Source organism: Acanthochromis polyacanthus, chromosome 4 (assembly GCF_021347895.1).
Source record: "Acanthochromis polyacanthus isolate Apoly-LR-REF ecotype Palm Island chromosome 4, KAUST_Apoly_ChrSc, whole genome shotgun sequence".
In the NCBI taxonomy this organism is placed as follows: domain Eukaryota; kingdom Metazoa; phylum Chordata; class Actinopteri; family Pomacentridae; genus Acanthochromis; species Acanthochromis polyacanthus.
This window is the reverse complement of record NC_067116.1, coordinates 35,764,394-35,785,634: the sequence shown is the minus strand read 5'-3', so window position 1 is coordinate 35,785,634 and position 21,241 is coordinate 35,764,394. Positions and strand designations below refer to the sequence as shown.

At 42.7% G+C, this 21,241-nt stretch overlaps 1 protein-coding gene across 7 annotated transcripts in view; it reads left to right on the top strand.

Moving 5' to 3' along the window:
* dab1a (DAB adaptor protein 1a) overlaps positions 1-21,241 on the top strand; it is a 234,734-nt gene that overhangs the window by 169,448 nt on the left and 44,045 nt on the right. For all 7 annotated transcript variants that reach the window (XM_051946933.1, XM_022192685.2, XM_051946932.1 and 4 more), the window contains one exon: positions 5,896-6,179. In XM_051946933.1, coding sequence (XP_051802893.1) covers positions 6,110-6,179 — 70 coding nt within the window. In that variant the 5' untranslated portion in view covers positions 5,896-6,109. The remainder of the gene's footprint in view (positions 1-5,895; positions 6,180-21,241) is intronic.

Below are 21,241 nucleotides of genomic sequence, written 5' to 3'. Positions count from 1 at the left end.
AAATTAAATAAGTAAAGACCCCATGAAAATAAATAAAAAGCGTATTTATTTATATCTGAAGGGGTCAGGGAAACGGTGATGGTGGCGTGTGTTTGTGCCGTGCTCTGTCAGTCATGAAAATCCATTACCATATTGCTGACATTTGGCTGTTTCTGTTTGCTACAAGCAACTATAAATCACTGAGTCACTCCTGGGGAAGATGGAGCTGCAGTTCTACCTGCACATGTTGCTTAGTGATGGAGATGAGGAATAACATGCAGCAAGTTCTGGCTGTGTGAAGGCCGTCTGTTGTGATGCATCTTCTGAAGGAAGGTCGCAGAAATGCTAAGCTGTCAGTCACACCCTGAAGGCAATTGTGGATTTTAGCAAAAGCGTTAATAGAGCAGACGATGCAGGCTGCTGTATGGTGGAATAGGGTTGAAGGAGGCATCGAGGAGATCAGACAGACAGACAGAGAGGTGGAATCACAGTGCGGGTTTGTTAATAAAGGCATATCCACAGTCTGACAGTAAAGCCACTGCTTTCTCTCTGCGTGCAAAAAGACAGCCTTACACACGTTGTGGAGCAGGACCAATTTACATTTTAGCACATTAACAAGGCAGAGGAGAGACGCGCACACTCTCACGTACACAGGGGAGGTGCAGCGAGAACGAAATTCGTTTTCATCTATTTCGCCTTAAAACATGAGAAAGGAGGAATTCCCCAAAGAGAGCAACAGCGCTTTGATATCTACAGCCTTGTGTCTGTAAATAGGTTAGGTGAAGACGTTGTGTGTGCGCGCTCATGGTTTTGTGTTAAATCTGCACGTGCGCACGAGTCTGTCATCTTGTGGGGTATCCTATTTCTGGCAGGAGGTTGTGGGTGGGAAAGTGTGTGTATGCGTGTGTGTCTGTTTACCTTTTTTTCCTGATGAGGCCTCTGCTGAATGTTCCTTCTAGTCATTCAGGCAGGCAGGGAGCCATGCGGAGCACCTAGAGCAGCTCACAACCTCGTGTTTCTATGTTTCCCTGCAGTGTGCTGTTGTGCAGCCTGGTGGCCTGGCTGGCTGCCCGCTGAACTAGATGCACTGTTGTTCTTTTAGGACTCCGGGCCTGCTGCAATAGCTGCTGCTTCATCCTCCAGACGGCCGCACTTTTGAGATGCTGTTTGTATGTGCTACAGATGTAACCACTGTTGAAGGAGCAGTTTTTCTTTTTCTTTCTGTAGCCTCGAGAGGAAGTGTCTGAAATCCAGCGCTGCTAATTTGATGTGGGAGTGGAGTGGCTATTTAGATCTGTGTCAGAATGCTCTTTTTAACTAAAGGCATGGTTTATTGTGCTTTTTGTTGTTTTATGATGGTTTGCGTTCTGATGACGCGCATTTTGACATGTTGCATCTTTGCAGGTGATTTTGTGTTTCTACTTGACAGCCAAGCTCCATGTTTAACCAAACCATGCAGTTACAATGTGTGGCTGCACAAGTAATCAGACAGGTGTAATCAAGGTCAGCTTTTACTGGGGCTTTAAGCTTCAGTTTCTGCGTTTTGGAATTTGCCCTGATCTTCGTTCTCGTTTAATCTAACAGCAGCCACAGTGTTACCTAACTTTTTTCCGAACAGCTGTTTCCTGTGTCACGTTAATGCTATTGAGCTTATTTTGGATTAGAGATGCAACTAGTGATTATTTCTATAATAGATCCATCTGTTCATTATCGAGATTAATCCATTAGTTAGTTGTTCTACAGTATGTCAGAAAATGGAGAAAATGCCAATCATAATCTCCAAAATCCACAACCAAATCTTCTAACTGATTGAGCTTCTCAGTCAGTAGTCTAATGCATTGGAGATATTATTAGTTCCTGTTGCACAAGCTGAAGAAAAGTGATAAATTGTCTCATTTGAAAGGCTGCAACTAGGTGATCTTTGACTTTTCTTGGCTAGAAGAATGAATAAAATGATTAATTGATTATCCAAGTAATGTTTTAGTCCTATTTTTGATCAATAAAACTATTGCCACACCATTGCAATTCTTCAAAAACATGTTCGCATGAGGGTGATTTATGGCTAATCGATTTCCCCACACTACAGTAAGAGCCTGCACCCATTCCCGTAACTAGTTTATGTCTTCTCTTATTGATTAACTTTGATTGAGGTGAATTGATTATTGATCATTAACTCATCATGAATTCTGATTAAGAAAACGGCTTAAAATGTTCTTAACTCGGCACCTACATCATGTTTTGTCCTGGGCAGACACACGTTCAGTCGCCATGCTCGTGTACATATCATCATATTTTATTCACACTAATCTCCTATAATATTAAATGTAAGGTTGGAGTTGAGGACGTGAACTTCATTTATTTCCGAGTGATGTACAAAGTACAGTGATATGTAGCAGTTAAGTTGGGCGTGACGTTGAACTTCAACCCACACACACACACACACACACAAACAGGCTATTATATCACCAACATGTATGTCTTGCCCTGTAACCTCCAATAGCTGATCCATTACCCTTTCTTCTGTTCTCGTCCTGTTGCACTCCGTTTCATTATTCGCCACTCTTTGCCTCCTCCTGAGCACCACTGAAGCTGAGTGGATTCTATATTTTATCCACCACGGCTCATAAACGGGTAGGTTTTATATGCTTAGTTTTAACTTTTTTTCTTAATAGAACAGACATTTATTGACATTTATTTCTCTCTTCGGCTTGCCTGCATTCAATCAGGTTTTTCTGTTCTATCAGCTGACATTTAAAGACACATTTAACCATTTGACTCTCTAAAAACTACATTTGATTTTGTCTGCTAATGTAGTTAAAAGACACATTGTTCATTTACCGTCGAAACACCTAGAACACAGCTAGGTCTAGCCTTTGCACACAATTGCGGTTATTTATCAACTAGTGGAACTCAGATTTGAGATGTCTTGCTGATAATGGATCAGTGCGGTGGTGTCAGGATACAAAGGTGGAGTTGGTAGAGTGTGTGAGGTGGTGGTGGAAGTCTGAACTGAGTAGCGAGGACGGTAGTGTAGAGGTGGTCTCTGTGATTATTCATTATTGAGATGGCAGGAGAGCTGAATGAGTGGAGCCACTAATCTAACTCTGAGCCTGATGGACAGAACACAATTACCCTGAGAGAGTGGGAGGTGGGAGAAAGGGGAAGGAGGATAGTGAGCCAGCACCCACCCTCCTCACCCACCCACCCACAATCTCTCCTTTTTCTTTCTTTTTTCTTTCCACTCGCCTGGCAGACTTTACTGTAGCTGCAGATGATTTCTGGGCATTAAGCTTCTGTTGGCAGCATCCTGGTTATGGAGTCACACACACACACACACACACACACACACACACACACACACACACACACACACGTAGATCTACACATCACCCACTCGTGCCTGTTGGCATCGCCCCCATTTACGGACGTCCAATTTTACTGCTCATTCCCTTCTCCTCCTCTTCCCTCCGCTCTCGTGTCTCCTCTGGTATGGCTTCAGATTGCTGTCTAAATCCAGACACACTAAGCCGTGTTTCGCATCCTTCGCTCTCTGCTGCTGCTGCTACATTTAGCTTGTGCGCCGATTCCAGGTCAAACCGCCACTACAGCGCCCGTGATGGCTTTTGATGGTGCTGCTCTTCCCTTCACTTTATCTGTCTGTGTGTACGAGGTGGGGGAATTTGTACAGCTGAAGCTCGACATGTACTGCTCTTTTTTTTAGTGAGAAATTAGCTTCTTCTCCCCTCCAGGGAATGGAGCTTTAGATGTAGAAGTATTCCGCAAGTCTCCAGAGAAACAACCATATGTCTGGAGCCTTGGAGACTGGAGAGCAGTGCTGCAACAGATTTTTCATTTTCAGTCGCAGAATCTGGCTTCTTGCTCATTTTCACCAGTAAAACGGTGCTTGGATGGGTCGGACCCCTTCAAATAAGTGAGTTCTCCTCTCACGGGAGCAATTTTGCAAACAGAATCTAAACTGTAGACTCAGTTCTCAACATTTTCCTATTATGTTGTTGGTTGTGCACTCAAAGAAACGTGTCTTTGAATTTAGTTTTTTTTCATAGTTGGAGAAGAGAAGCTGTTTTATAAAGAGCTTTCTAGACTGCCTCTTTTTCTGGTCCAGTTTGAGGATTAACAGACTGTAAACACAAGCTCCAGATGCTGCCTAAAAAGACTTTACAGCTAGAAGGAGGAGCACGAATTCACAGAACAAAAAGGGAAAGAGGAGAGAGGGACAGACGGGGACATGTTCAGGGTTAGAGCTGAAGCCGCTCAAACTCCATCCTTTCTGCTCTGATTGTACTTCCTTGGGCTTTTTTCTCTCTCCCCTTTTACCCCCTTGCTCATTATCTTACTCACCCACTCCATGTTCCCTCACCCCTCACTTTCTTTCCACTCTGTTCATTTCTCTTCCCTCTAACCCCTCTCTCTTCATACTTGCTCTCTCTCCATCCATTTGGTGGAACAGTGCTGCTGATAATGCCTGTAATTGGAGTGACTCACACTTTTCCAGTGTGTTTGGACCAGATAAAGAATATTGTCAGCATTTTGCCGACATGGCCTCTGCTGGCAGAATTAAATGGACTCTGTTCTGTTCTGTCTGCAGCAAATTAAAAGCCTCTCAATTCATCTGTTCTCGCCCGAGGCTTACAGGGGCCTCCTATTCACACAGAAACACCGTGGAGAGGGGGAGGACGAGAATAAGAGAGATTTCCCTCTTCCCCAAGAAGCGCCAGTCTTTCTGGTTTTGTTCAAAATCTGCACTCGGCCACTGTAAGATGGAGATGGAGAAGGAATGGGGAGGTCAAGACTGATCTTGTCTGAGGAGAAGTGAAGAGCAGCTCAGGACATAGTCGCATTCATTATGTAGCATGTCAACTTGCAGCTGTCTCCCGCTGTCTTTGTACTTCAGCATCTCCAAGCAAGAAAGGAGCCTTTCTACGTTTGTGTACGCATGTAAATGTGCTGTTTTCATGCATTCACGCGACAGGGTTGGAGTGTGAATCGGAGTGTTTTTGGCTGCTAGTTCGTGGTAGCCACTGCCAGTCAACACTTAAGAATAAAGTAGTGGCAGATGGGCAAAGAAGGGACAGAATGGTGGGGCCAGAGGGGCCCGTCAGGCACTGGAAGGGAACCAGAAAGGGCAACTTGTCTGATTATGGTGTTAAGAAGAATTTCGTACAACCTGGACTTATTAATTTCAGCCATCTTTCCTGTTGGCAAGAACACTGGAGCCACTGATCTGATTGCAGACGTCTTGTAATGAAAAAAGACCAGACAATGCAATTAATATTTGACGCCAGGTGAGCCAACCCCCGTTTGGAAAAATAAACCCAAAGTGCCCTTTGTGATCACTCATTATAGTTTATGGACTCACTTCCTGGTTCAACTTTGAATGACTGTATTTGCTGCAGCTGTGGGCACACCGTTTTCCTGTGCAATAAGAGGTTGTTAGCGTCAAATAAACTCACATTTGCAAATAAAGCAGTCTGGATTATCTGTTAGTTTGTTTGCTTGTGTCTAGGTAGTGACTTCTGAAATTAACTTGGTGAGTAAAGTGGTATCATAAGTAATAGAAATGAGGTCTAAAACTGATAAAAATAGACCAGCATTGTCAAAGTTGTGCTTTTCAGCCTGTTTAAATAATTACTTCATACTTGCAGTCAGAAGTGGATTGAAAAGGCGGGATTGTTTCTTAAGAAATGTCCTTGCTGAGGCACATTATTGACAGGAAGCACAACGTGTAGTGCAGGTCTCTCTTGACTGTTACCATGGGCAACATCTACTCAAGACAGATCAGAAACAGGCTCATTCTCATGCCTGCTGAGAACCGGCACTTGGTTATCGCCTGCCAAGAGAAAGCACAAACCTAACCGAAGCAAACCTGTCTCTTCCTCTCTCTCTTTCCTCCCCCAGCTCTCTGTGGGTGTGTGTGGGATGTTGTGTCAGGGCTGAAGCCCATCCCTCTCCCATGAGCCTGTGTGCCCACACACACACCTGGCGCCTCCACGCACACACCCGGCGCCCACGCACGCACAGCCGGCACTGACGCTGTGAACTGGACCCTTGGAGCCCAACGGATCCCAGCTGAGCCAAGCGGAGCGGACTCTAGCCCAGTTGGAGCCTGAGGATGTCAACAGAGACAGAGCTACAGCCAGCGGTCAGGCCCAGCAGCGTCAGACGGGACTCCAAGAGGAAAGGTAAGAGTGGTGTTACAGCCAGAAAGTTTGGTGAAAGTTCTCATATTTTAACTAAAATTGTTAACTTAAGAGATTAATCCATTTATTACTCAGTGAGAAAGGAAATCTCTGTGTTCAGTAGAGAAAGGCTTTTCACAGACATTTTGACTTAAATAGGAAAAGCACAGGTGAGTCAGCATGCACAATACCAGCACCCTGAAATAGGATTCAGCTGTCATTAATTAAGTTATTTACGGTGGTGCTTTCCCTGCTTTGACTCGTCAAAATGTCTTCTGTGAAAAAGGCCTGTTAGCATTAACAGTTAGGAGAGAACAGTGCTGAGATTTTACTGACTCATTACTTTGTAAGGTATTAAAAAAAAGTACTATTTGACAGACTTAATACACACTAATCCAGGGAATTAAAATGATAGCTAAAAGTACGGGCAATAGATACTTCAAATAACAATGAGGAAAGTGTTTGATACAATGTTTGATTGTTTAACTTAAATGGATTCGATGTCTCTCCTCATGAAAGTTTGTAATGAAAAGTTTGCTTGCATAGACAAACTTCGAGCGTGCTCCCTTCCTGGATCATAACAGCTCTTTTCATCGCTCTTTTTGTGGCCTTCGAGAGCTCCGTATTGTCAACGGCCACCTGGACCTCTTGTCAACAAACCTGATGTAGTTCAGTTGTTAATAAGATATTTTGCAGTGGTGCTTTTCTTGCTGTCTTCTGTGAGAAGAGTGCCACAGCATCCCCAGTTAGGAAGGAACGATGCTGAGATTTCACCATCTCAATACTATGCAAGGATGTGTCCTCACTATGGGTCAGACAGACTTATTACACACTAAACCTGAATGATAAAATGACAGCAAGTACTGTCGATAGCAAAAAGTAGAAGTGTTTTATCAAGTGTTTTACTTAAATGCGTTAGATGCAAATCACTATGACAGCACTGCACATAAAGTTTGGTTGCATGAATAAAATCCAAGCATGTTCTCCTCCCTTGCTCATTGCATCCAATCATATTGCTTGATAATAGAGCCCATTTGCCCACCTTTGCGCTACATGTAGCTTCTGAGGTCTCCTGATAGTCAGCAGATAGTCCACAGACCTCCCCTGCTGTAAGCTGTGGCTTTCAGGGACTTAAGAGGAGGGTTTCTGTGGTCTTAAAACACCCATGACCCTGTGTGTCCCACCACCTCACCTTGGAGGACTGACAGGCATGGAGGCAGGGTCCCTTAACCTTAGTGCAGTGTAGCAGCTTCATCCGAATCACAATCTATACACCTTTGGGCTTTTCCTCACTTTATTTAATGTTTCAAAGTGGATAATTCTTTAATTCTTAGTTATTTTTGTTTGTGTTTCAATTTATTTGTGTGTATTTTTCATTGTTGTGTTAACCGTAACATTTTTACCTCTGTACCTTGAGAAATAGCGGAAGTGATTAATTCACAGGAAAGTGGTTAAATTCAAACAAAACATTTTTTCTACACGCTTTTGTTAAAAACAGGTCATAAAATGAGCAATAATTACCAACTGCAATGAAACATTTTATCTTGATGAAATTTTTGCTTATATTGCCTAGCCTTAGTACATACACACACAAATATGCACACAAACCCACTTTTAAGCACTACTTATTTTTCTGTATTAATTAATTGTGTCTTGATGTGCTGTTGATGACGGTTTGGGTTAGACGACGAAACGCAGTGCCGCTGTTGTTCACAGCTAATTAATGGGTATGGAGGGGGGGCTCAGTAGGTTGCTACCAAACAGGTGCAGGGAGTGTTGTGTTTTGGTGAGGAGCAAAAAGATCCAGGTGTGAAAAGCTCCAGAGGCAGGTAGCTAGCAGGTGTACGAGAGCAAGCCTGGGTGGTCTCAGAGCAGAGGTGATGCCAGGGGCCAGCCTGGCAGCCATCACCCAGCTGCTCGGTGCCACCTGCCCGACCGCCAGAGTGACGCCCGGCATTCTCTGAATAAGCATCTGATTGATGTAGCAAAAACTCTGGACGCCGCTGGGACGACACTTAATGGATGCACGCAAGCACACGGAAACACACACACACGCTCGCTATCACCTGCAGCAGATGCCTCATTGCACACGGCGCGCCTCAGCCCCTGCAAACAAGCACCGGTTCCCCCCCCATACGCAGTGTGTAAGGGAAGGCTGAATGCCTCTCATGTCCTATTTAGAAACAGTATTGTTCTGCTGCAATGGAGATCATGTTCATCATTCAGACTACTCTCCATATTTGGAAGATGCAGACACACACACACACACACACACACACACACACACACACACAGGGACTGGGATTGAAGCCCAGAAGAGCATATGAGAGGGAAGATGAATGGGTTGCCTTCAGCATCGAGACTTGAGGGTTCTGCTGTCTCTCTCTCTTTCTATCACACATACACACACATACACTTGCACACAACCATTACCCTATAAGTTGTCTCTATCTGTATCTCTTTTTCTACAAATGGGACATAGAATTTGCTCAGCTACAGACTCATCGAGATTGGCTCACACCGGGTGTATTCATCTTTCCTCTGATCTGGGTCATTCTTCTCAACAGACACACACACACACACACACACACACACACACACACACACACACACACACACACACACACACACACACACACACATGCACGCACACACACATGCACACACACACTCTCAGCAGGGTGATGAAAGTCAAATGCAATCACATACCACACACAAGCAATGAGCGTGCTCCGGGAATAGGAAACTTCGTTAACGTGCTCCATGTGTATGACCTGAAACCCGTGTGTTTGCGCAGCACATGCGTACGTTTCCGTGCCGATCCTCTTGTTTCTGCCTCTCTGGAGTGGCTGAATTTGAATGAAAATAGATCCACCGAATCGCTGATTGGCATTAGGGTGTAAACGGTGGCTTGGTTTGTTGTGAGAATCCCTGCAGGATAGTCCCTGCACTGCTCTCACATCCTTCCTCCACTTCCTCCTCCCACTCCTCAGACTCCTAAATGACCTTGTCCTGGATAAGTGAGACACAGAAGAGAGACTGATCATGAAGAGAGGGAGAGAGAGTTAGAGAGACTAATGAGTCAGTGTGAATGAGAGCTGTTTAATCTTGGGCCTTTGTTTCACATTTCTGTGGAGAAGAATGTAATGAAAAAGACTATGGAATTGCTACGTGTCACACATTAATCACAGATGGTGTGTGCCCGCTCGGTGCATCACCACGTGTGCTTTTCTTCCTCCCCTTTTGTACGTACACAATTATGTTTCATTTGTGAGCCCAGGGGTCATTTTTCTAAGAGCGCTTTATTCTCAAGTAGAAGGTTTTTACTGAATTACCCTGACAAGCTCCAGATAACCTTTGACCTTTAGAATTTACATGACCTTAACTGAATAACCGCAGCTCTTTGACAAAGAATTAGTCGTATTGGTCAGGCTCGCTTCTTTAAGCATAATAGTCTTTATTAATCCTTAATAAATCCAAAGAGATTACCCCTCTCTGTCCCTCTCTGATTTCCTTTCTCTCTCCCTCCTCCAGCCTCTTCCACTCGTTTATGCACGGCTGTTTATTTCACTCTCTACCGATTGCAACCTTGACGTTAAGGGGATGATCGAGACTCCAGCGAGACGCCTGGAGTGGATGTTTGTTAATTAGTATAACCGTTTTTTTTTTTTTAAAGACATGCATTTTGATATTCTTCATTATCAATAAAACATGAAGTTGACAGTCTGCCAGTACAAACACTTTTATGTGAATGTCAAATTAGAACAGCGAGCCAACTTGACATTTGGGAAGAGCCCAGCAGCTGCAGACAGTTTTGTCTCCACTTAAAACTTTTGCATCTCAGCGCCCACCTTGCTAATGAAGTATGATGAACCGTGGATGCCTTACTCTGGGGAGCCTTTGAATCGCATTTCCCACTTTCACCGTGCGAGTGAAATCATCCTGACATTACAACGCAGCATTTCAACAACACTGCAGTTTGTTAAATGTAGTGTAATTAATATAATTACAGATTACACTTAAGCTGTTACAGAGCGGCAACTGAACGTATGCTCCCGCTTCTGCTTTACCCTCCAGAGGATCTGTAGTTTCTAGTCAAAGCTGGGTACAAAGATCGGTTTGTTAACAGGCTGGCTGAGAGAGAGTGCACTTGTCTTCATTTTACAGTGCTCTAATTTAGCTCACTCGTGAAACCGTTCTAAAGCGAGTTGTCTGCATTTACTCACAGCTTGAAGTTCAGCTTCTATAGTGACTCCATTGTGACAAAACTAAATAAAAGAACTCAAAATAGTGAAATCCCTCTTGGTGAATAAACTGTGCTTATCTCAGTGAGGCTGGCATCGTGCCCGTATTGTTGTTTCAGTCTGTACAGACATTATCGGGCCTGTGAATGAATATTTGAGGCTCACCAAATGTTGGTAAATTGTAAATTGTCTACCCGAAGCAGCCACTTTGGCAGGTAACCAGCAATCATTTGGATCATTTGAATGCGGCTGATTTCTAAACCCTGACATGTAAACATAGCAGCACTTTATTTTGGGGATTTATCTCGCACTGTGGCCAACAGATGACGAAGTTTTTGTCTTTTCTATTTCCAGTATCGCATCCATAGCATCGTTAGGCGTTGGGATAAAGCGCTCGCTGATGCCTGTCTGTCTTTCGCGATGCGACACTGAATATGATTACAAGTTCTAATAACTTCCGCTGCTGTCAACACACGCAGTCAACTGTCATCACAGCTCTGAAAAATCACGCCTCACCCGCAATGGGGTTTATTTATTTATTTATGTTTTTGCCGAGGATGTGTGAGAGGGTGTTTTCTACAGTGTAGCTGGCAGCCAGCGGCATGAAAAGAGTGGTTAAGGGTTATAGCTGTGCAGCTGTTAGCCTTTGTGTTTGTGTGTGTGTGTGTGTGTGTGTGTGGATGTGTGTGGGTGTGTGTTTGCTCGTCTCTGGTGTGCGATTAGCAAACACATTATCTTCTTCGTGTGGATATTATGCACACATCCAGTCTATCTGGCACAATCACTGCAACCATTTACTGTGATATCTTTCCCTGGGGAATCTTAGAGCACAAACAACAGCATTTTGAGTGTGTGTCTGCATGTGTGTGTGTGTGCATGTGCGTGTGTGTGTGTGGCTTCTATGAGAGGTAATCAGATCTGTTCCCTCCAATCAGACAGAGATTAAATTGAATTGGCTGTCTGCTGTTGTGGTTGTCAGTGGAGGGCAATAGTGGATACTGGGGGGGATGGAAGACAAAAGCGACACTCAGCAGCAGATAGTGACACACACTTTCCAAACGTGGCTTTTCCAGCACTGAAACTATATTTAGAGATAAGTGCCACCTTTCTGTTCTCTCCTGCTCTTCTATGCCATTCTCTGCCATCAGTTTATTCCTGGAATATTTGTGATCTGTCTGTCCATCCTGTTGTCTACCTTTTCACCACTCTGTGCTCTCATCATCTTTTTATCCATCCCCCCCCCCCCCCCCCACTATAATAACTATGGAGGGAAGATAAGGGTGGGGAGATGCGATCGGTCCCATTCCCAGGCAGGTATCTCATTCTCTCTCTCAGCAAACCCACATCCTCTTTCTGTGCAGCGGCTCCAATGACACGCTCCTCTGCCCCTATTCCTGAGTGTTCAAAAAGCTTCATCCAAGCTTTCAAATGTGACCACACCGAATTAGCATTCAAAACGCCTGACTCAAAGAGAAAATATATATCAGTAAAAGCCTTTTATTTGCTTTTCCTCAGACTTGGACTGTGCATACGTGTGTGTGTGTGGCTGCGGTGGCTTGTGTACTCTGTGATCCTCTCAGTATGTTCAGCTTAGTCCTCTCCTCTACACTAGTTGGTGTGGCTTTGCCCACCGCATCACTAACTACAGTCTCCATAGCAACAGTTTGCTCCCTGCTCATAATTTGCACAAAAAGAAAACGTCCCAATGTCACACACGGGCTTAAATAGAGGCCGATACTCTCACCCCGCTGTGCTGGTTGAAGGACTGTGCGCTTAAAGGGCATTTCTCATTTGTTAGAGGTTGACAGACTGCTGTTTTCTATTTCAGCTTCCTCACGACACACGGTCTATTTGTAGTGCTGATATAAGACACATAAGTGCCATACTTTGAGGTATAGCAAAAATCTGTAGGCTTCGTTTTTTCTGTCTTCTTGGGAAAGTATACTTCAACCATTTCATTTTCTTGTACCGAATGCAAGTGACTTGAAGTTACACTGTGGAGTTTTTGACCTCGAATGTTGTGAAGTTTTTTCCTGAATGCAATGCATCCCTGTGTTGTTTGTCTTGTTCAAGGTCATGAAACGCATACACACCCAGGTAATGTGCATCTCTGCCAATAGTTTCATGTTGTTTGACTGATCAGCAGGATGATCATAATATGGCAAGATACATGGTACCATGCCAACAAAGATGGGGAAGAAAATTACAAGCAACTCAATACAGGTGGGGAAAAAAAGATAAAAATCGACTTGTGAAGTGAACACATTATTAACCTCAAGGATACACGCACTGTCATGATGAGTAACCTGCCTTCTAATAAAACTTCACTGGACAGCTTTAATTTACAAATAGATGAATTCACTTCTTTTTAAGTCAAACCCAGTGTCCAAGTGTTTTTCGCATTTATCGTCACATGGCATCCAAGCTGAGGACCCCCAAAAGACCATAAAACTGCCCTCATTTATCTGATTTGCTTCAAACTTCCCAGTGCACTTCCTCGGGTCCCCAATGATGCACCAGCCAAGTTTGAACGCATACAGAGATTCTTGGATTGGTAAGATTGCCATTTTCGATTGGTATTGGAAGAAAGAGGAAAATATGCCAAACAGTTGGTAGACTGTGTCTGACTGACAAACTTCTGCTGCTTACTTACCTTCTGCACCGTTGTAAGACAGTATAGCACAGCATATTTGCAGTGGTTTAAAAGAGTAATATCCACTCAATTTTGTATATGTCCTGACTGACGTTTTCCACAGTTCAGAGGCTAATTAGCTTGCTAAATTATAAAAACAGCACACTTTCACTTCAATAGATGTTTGTTTCGGGTTTAATTTAGCAAATCACAGTGCGACACAAGAGTCGGTATGTGTCCACAATTGTAGAAAGTACCTGTGTAGCCTTTTCTGCTTGTGTCACTGTGTTTTCATTCAGTTTTTTTTTTTTTAATTTGCCCATAAAAAGACCAGAAAAATAAATAAATCACAGCAGTTTATGAAATATGTGACCTAAATGTCAAGTCATGGAAGAGGAAACATCAGATCTGTGTAATGTTTCCCAAATCCCTACATGAAATTAACATATATGCAATATTTCCATTATGTTTTCCACGTGATTTTAAATAGTTTCTAATTGCATTGTCTAATTTCACTACCTTCATTCTTAAATATTCAATAGCACCAAAAATAAAGAATCGACACAACATTCTCCTAATATTTCTGTGGCACGAGTGAATGGACACATGCATTATTATCTTAGTGTTTTGTGTACTTTCTGGAAGTGCCGTGAAGTGAGATTGAAACTCCAGATTCAATAGTGTCAGCTTGCAAGAATTTCCCTTCTTACATGCACACACATACAACAGCATTCGGACAGGTTTATGCACACACAGAGAGCACCATCATCAGATAAAACAGTATTAAATATGGGACCTCCTGGTGGCTTTGTGATTAAGACACACACCGTCTAACTGCATGGTCTTGAGCTCAGTTCTGCACTGTAACTGTCTAATAATGAAGGCACAAGACTGGAAAAAATATGCAACAAATGTATTCCTTTCTTTGTTTAAAAAAGAAAACTCAACATTCAATTTACAAAGGAGCTTTTAACAAAGAAGACAAGCGATTTAATTTAAGTTGACTGTGGAAAGATGTGGAAGTGATGATAGTACGTACGCAGACAGGAGACAAGAGAGTGAGAGACATGGAGAGACACTCTGGCAGATGGCAGAGCTTCCTTTTTTCCTTTTCATGCTGTATGATGTTCGCCAGTCCTCCTCTCCTCCATCCCTCTCTTCCAGGACCCTGGCTGAGTGAATGAAGGCAGAGGGTTCATTACGCAAGATGAGACACCGGAAGATTGAGAAGGGAAGGACAACAACTTCAAGTGATTCTGTATTTTGGCAGAGATGACAGACATGAGAGAAGGCTTTGTTCTGGCACACTCGCCTTGGCATGAAAGGGGGACTGCTGTGTTTTGAGGAGTTACCTGTGTTTCCTAATGCTTTGAAAGACGTAATGTTCAGCAGCGGAACAGACAAACGTGCAGTCGCGGACGAACACACATAAGCTCACCTCCTGTTCACACAGACTGTGGGATTTAGGAAACAAATAGTTTTGACACTTTTCAGTCAGATGTGTCTTTTTGTGTTTGAACAGACTAAATAGGGTGTGTGTGTCTGTGTGTGTGTATTTAGTTGAGGAAAGGAATGACGAGGGCGAAGTGTGTGGTGCTTTTTCTGCTGCTCTTGATGACATTGGAGGTATTTGTTGGAGGTTCGCGGTGTTGGGGCTTTGGAGAGCTGCTTCTTCTTCTTCTTTTCCTGCAGCGTATGAACATTTATGCAAAGGTGGATTTAAGCTGGTGTGAGTGGCATCTTAGGGGCAGCCGGTAGTGGAGGCCATGGGGTAGCTTCATCAGCGGGGCATGACAGGATGCTAGCAGCTTGTTAACACGGACCACTCTCTGATGCCTTGTCAGAGCCCGGAAAACACACAGCTCACCGACAAACCCAACTCGTGCACATAGGTGCAGTTTCATGCACACTCGCGGGCTGCATTCCCCTTCGTTCGTGAGACCAATTACCTTGTAATTAAAGCTTGTGTGAGAAACGAGCTTTATTTCCAAGGCAGAGAAAGATGGATGCTGGGGCGAGAAAGAGAGCTGGCCCTGTACTAGCAGAGCTATTGTTGGTTTCTTATTAAATGGGGAGAATATAAAGGATGAGATGCAGTGAAAGGCTAGAGAGAAGATTAAATCACCGTATTCACCTATAGAACATGTGTTGTGTATGTAAGGTGAAATTCATTTCCTCGGGTGAAAGCAGGACTCTGATGACCACATGCCTTTCACCTCGGAGTTCCATTTAGACTTTTTTTTTTCTTAATCAACAAGGTGTGCACATACGGCGCATTATGTTTCATTTTGCTAGCATCAGCTGAGTGCTTTTTTTTTTAGCGTGTTCTGTGGAAGCAGTATGTAGTATACAGTAAGCAGGCACAGCGGAGGGAGCTCTGCTGTTGTGCTCTTTGTGGTGCATTAACCCTCTGAACCCCAAGCAGTATTTGGGCATTTTTTTTTGCTCGTGTCACATTTTTACTGACTGTGGACTCATTTTTCACTGCAATAGAGAATTCTGCACCTCTGTAGATACAGCACAATCCTGGCTAGAAGCAGTCAGAGTTTTTTTTAAAGTGGCTTTTGTGCATTTTAGCAAAAGTAAAATGTCAAATAAATGAATTTCTTTGATTATTTGTCTTCCAAAATTGACAAAACTCTGGAACCAACACATACATTTTTCAAATGTCCACAGTTGTTGCTGTCTCTGGAAGACATACTGATTTTATGTACTGTCAATATTGTACTCCTTACATTTTTAGTTTCTGTATATTTGTCACGTGACTGTTGGTTGGAAATGAATCGATAGTGACTTCACAGTTGAGCAAGAAGAGCATAATTTTTTCTTTGTCTTACAGAATCTAGTTAAAGTAAATGATTTACACATGTAGACTAAAGTCATTTTAATCAAATTTCTTATTTTAAATGTAGATTTGTTTAATTTTCCTTGTTGGAAAGCTGCAAATCTTTAGATTTTTTCTATTTTTACAGTTTCTTGCTCTGATAAATGGTGGAATTTTGACTTTTTGTGTTTTTTTATTTCTTTTTCCTTTTATAAATGTACCATGCCTTTCAAACCCGCCAATAGGTTTTGGAGATCAGAGTTTTTTTTTGTGTGGCTGCAAGCATTTCCTGAAGTTCTACTTCACTGCCTAACAATATGTGAGCATAAAAAATACACTAAGCTAAGACAGGGATACGTACATTGTGGCTGGATGCAAAGATCAATGCCTAAAAAATAAATAACAAGCATGAAATCCATCCAGGCCCCATGGCGAGTGTGGGCAAATCAATGACAATAGTTCTTTTACAACTCATAATTACGTGGCAGATCTGAGAGATGCAGCTCGAAAATAACATCATGGTTTTTCTGGGTTTTACAAAAGAATTTTCTAGTCAACGAAACAATTATTTGTGTAAATTGGCCTTTGATGAATAACCTTTTGAAATGCTGCACCATTCAAGATTAATACCACCCAAAGAAATAATAATAAATATAAGGAAAATCTAAGGAAAATCTAATTAAAATACCTTTAGAGTCAAAATAATCAAATTTTGGCTTAATGTTTGAATGACGTTGCATCACAAGGCAGTGCTGTTGCAAATGAAACCACACTAAAATATTAAACAAGTTCTGTCAAACTGTCGTATGGAGCTCAATTTTGTGTTGTTTTCCAGCTTCGTCTACAGAAAATATCCTCATTTGGGACAGTATAATTTTAGAATGTCTGTAACAGATCCGTTTTTTTGTCTTTTTTAAAAAAAAAATTTTATTACAAACATTGTCTCTTGCACATCCAGGAATATCTGAATATATGCATGTATGTTCTAGCTGTATCTTGACCACTGGTCATCCGGTCAGCTTTAACCTTGGTGGGTGTGTTGCTTCGGACACAAGGAAGTTCAGTGTGGCGTTTGAAGTAGTTTGGAACAATGTTGGCCATTTATGAGGTGCTCAGCAGGCAGTGGGTGGAGCTTATGTCATCTTGCTGCTAGGCAAATTTAAAAGCAAATGTATGATGTCGTATTCTGACAGCAGACATTGCACTAGGTCATGCTATCAAAAGTGTTACCTCCACAACTACGAGGGAACTTCAAAAGGTTCTCGGTCTCCCTCGGAAGCAAGGGACATAACTCCCATTTTGTGGCATGACTGTATATTACAAAGCATGCCCACAAAATCTAAATTGGTTGAAGCATTTAAAGAAAAAAGGAGAAAAAAAGCTTAGAGCCGCCATGATGTTGCTCCAGGACAATGCATTCGTCCACACGTCAAATGTGTCTTGGAACTATTGCTCCATAAACCTCAGTCACCCGAGTTTCACTGTCTGATTTCTATGTTTCCTAAAGTAACATCGCATTTTCAGAGTGTTGAAGTCATGCATGCTGTGGAAGAACTTCTCGAGGCCTTTACATAATGACACCAAAGGGAAAAGTAGGAATAGAAGAAACAAGCTATCTTCAAACACAAACTCTGCTTCTCTCTTAGAACATTGTGTTTATAAACATAAATCTTTAAAATTACATAAATGCCGGCGCTGTCAAACGCTATAAAATAAGTTGTTGAACCCAAGAGGCATCTGTCTTGTCTGTCTTCCTCAACTCTCACTGTACAATCAAGTTAGAAGTTTTCCGTCTGCGTTTCCAAAGTGACCTTGACAAAGGGTGTGGGTGTTTCTGAGTGTGTGAGTGCATGTGGGACGGTAATGGCCAGTGTGCTGTGTCTGTCCCTGACGTATTTTTCAGCTCTAATTTGTTCTGTGTTTTCTGCAAGAGAGGATCGCTGGATGCCTCAGGACACACATGCGCGCACGGACACACACTTTCATGCACAGGTAGCTCAGGTCTCCGGCCCGACATCTAGGCCAGAGCAGCGGGAGGCCGGGAGATGGAGTTTGGGAAAAAGAGGGAATGAAATAGACATGGAGAGAGAAGAAACATTGACATGAGAGAGAAGGGGGAAACCTGCTCTAAGGTAGTTGCTTCAGATTTCCCTGAAGTCGTAGTTTACTCGCTCTGAAGCCTCCTTTCATGATTTTGTGTCACGCTCAACAGGTGAGCCTCAGCTACAGTTTGTTGCAATGATTATGCAGATAAATCCTATCAAGATCCACAAGCAGAACATGCATCCGAACAAAATACGTTTTTGTGTAAACCTCGCATATTACAGTGCAAAAAGAAAGAGCATCTTCATTCTGTCACCTCAATGGCAGTCATGCTGCAAATAGGACAGAAAAATGCACATCAGCCAAAGCCACAGCGCTCATTTATTTGATGAGTAGCCACAGAACTTTATCATCTCATTTCACACCTGGTGTTTTCACTTCGGCAGCCGCGGTTATGTTTTAGTGACGTGCACATATGTGTCTACGTGTATCCTCAGTCAAGTGTGAGCTTTTGTGTGCCAAATCAATCTGCCAGAATTAAGCATGGAGCTGAAGGGGGAAACTTGTTGTTTTCTTGGCACATGCCGCTTTGTGTGTTTTTTAAAAGAGTCTGTGTGAGAGCGGGTTTGAGTGAGAGCTTCATCTGAACAAGTCTCTGATAGGTAAAGAAAACACCACACATATCGGCGCACACACACATTCAGCGGCAGGGTTTAGAAGCAGGATTAATTGGAGAGTAACTGGCGGGTTCCCTCATGTGCTGTTGAGTGTTTGTTGGGAACCATCCCAGCTGCAGTTAAGAGCCTCTGGGTGCTTCTTCATCTCGAGCACAGTGAAACAAGCTCCACACTTTAGCAGCCTCCGCAAACAATACCGGCCCGCTGAAAGCAAATGGATGAGTCCAGATATGTGCTGCTATTGATAGCGGGATCAGCGTTTGTGCCATTAACATAATTGCTGAGGAATATTAGACATGATGCCAAGAAGTTTGGGTCACAAATTGGAAATCATGAGTTCACTTTTCTTTGCTGTGGAGAGCAGCTACGTCTCTCGCTTACTCAGTTACCTCAAACTGATGGCCTAAGTCTCTTATGTCTAATGAAATTAATGAACTAGACTGTTCTGCCTTGTTGGCCTTACACTTTAAAGCCTTAACACAGGGCTTCAGTCTTCAGCGTGGATGATCAATGTGCTTTTGAATGGAGAATAAAGCTCCACTGAGGACAACTTGAATACAGCTGTAGGTCATCTGAAACATGGACATGTTGTAGAGTAACTGTACAAGCAATAGGTCTAACACATCTAAATTTTCAAGAGCTGGTAAAATAACTGTCAGATACTGGATTGTGGAAGTCCTTGAGCATAGGAAATTGTCAGTTTTAGCAGGACTGGGTATGATTAAAAGGAAAAATCATTTCAATACAACCTGCATGTTATTTCTGTAGTTTTCTCTTTCATTCAGTTATAATTTATAAACTTACTCGCTCTGATCTGGGAATGCCTCAACATCACTGAAAGGATGTTTGACAGAGTAAGCAACGTCAGATGTCAGACGATCAGACAGGTTTTAAACAAACCAACAGGTCGGCTGAAAAAATAATGGGACTGAAAGCAAACAGTGAAATTATTACCCGAACTGTGTGGTTTAAGCTAAAGGAGGAGGATCTGGCCGAGAGATTATCTGACAGTTGTTCCCACAGGTTTGGTTATCATATGATTAGCTTTGCATATGGCTGCCTGGATACAAATCCTGCCAATTCGACTCTCAAATTTCTGCATTCTATTTTTGCTCTGATTTTATTCAGAAAGTTTGTATCTCCTCCAATTTGACAATTGTTGACATTCCACTCTGCAAGATTGGCTAAATAATCTGTATTGATCACTGGAGACTCCCTGTCAGAGAGCACAGTCACCAGAACGCATGCAGGACGTCTTTGTTTAACAGTAAAGAAACATTCATGTAGAGCTTTTTTCCACTGCGGGAACTTGCCTGTCTCTAGGACAGCCTGAACCTCTGTGCATGTTCTGACTGCAATAACCGTCCCTGTAGAATCTCTTTCAGAATCGTTTTTGGGGAAGAAAAATGTGCTTACACCAGGCAAAGTACTTCTGAACTCATCCCAGCTGCTGCGCGAGTCTCACTGACTGAGAAAATAAACGTCACCACCAATAATGTCAATTTCACCATGACGGCTAACATGACCAAGCGCTGTTGTTCCTATAGGTATTAATAGGTATTTACTTAATGATCCCACTGAAAAGATTGTCATATTTCACATATGTCATAAATTAATATGGTCCATGAAATCATCAGTTGAGCTGCAATGACTGATTAATGGATGAGCTGTCAACTAATAAGTTATAACTATTTTCAGTAATTATTGAGTAACACTTTGAGTAATATACGAAAAAAGTTTAAATTCTCTGATTCCACCTTTGTAAATTTGAATATTTTCTCGTTTCTTTACTCCTTTATGTGTAGCAAACTGACTATATTTGTGTTATGAACCCTTTTGATGGACATTTCTCGCCATGTTGTGACATTATATTTAGACCAAACAGATGAATTAACCAAAACAATAAGCCACTGATTCATTGACAGTGAAAATAGTTGCAGCTCCAATGTACAATTTATAGATTTTCTTGTTAAACTTTTACCTTCTACAGTATACACTCAGTTTGTGTGTCACGTGAAGGATAAAAATAACGACTGAGTGTAGTCCTTTGAGTTGAAAAGAGAAAAACGGTTGATAATCGGACTAAACTGTCAGTTTGTTGTGTCTGAGTGCTCTTTTCCTGCCCTGTGAACGTTCATTGAAGCTTTTCTGCCTTGTTCCTCGATCTCAGCTACTGACTACAATGCCATCACAAGTGAAAGAGGTGACAGCCAAAACGACAAGAATAAGCTGTCACCCGATTTTGCTACAAAGGAGGAAGAAGAGAAAACAAGGGCGGAATAAAACAACTCCGATTTCAGTCTGTATGTAATCTATCTGTAACCCATCTGAAGGAGCAGGATCATGTAGTCACAGAAGGGTTGGAGGGGAGTGATGGAGGGGGCGCACAGGAGGCAGGAGGTTACAGTTGCCAGGGGCGATGCTAGGGGCTTCCCCCGAAGGACCCGACGTACTGTACCAGCAGTCACCTGCCATCTATCACCTGTGGAAGTGTGTGTGTGAGGGTGTGTGTAAGTGAGTCAGGGGGGTTCTGCCTGTCATAGCGCTCTAATCCTGAGTGACATTTATCCAATGGAGGCTTCGCTCATTCATCCATCCATCACGTTCTATCCCTCTTTTCCATCCTTTGCTCTCCTCTTTATGTC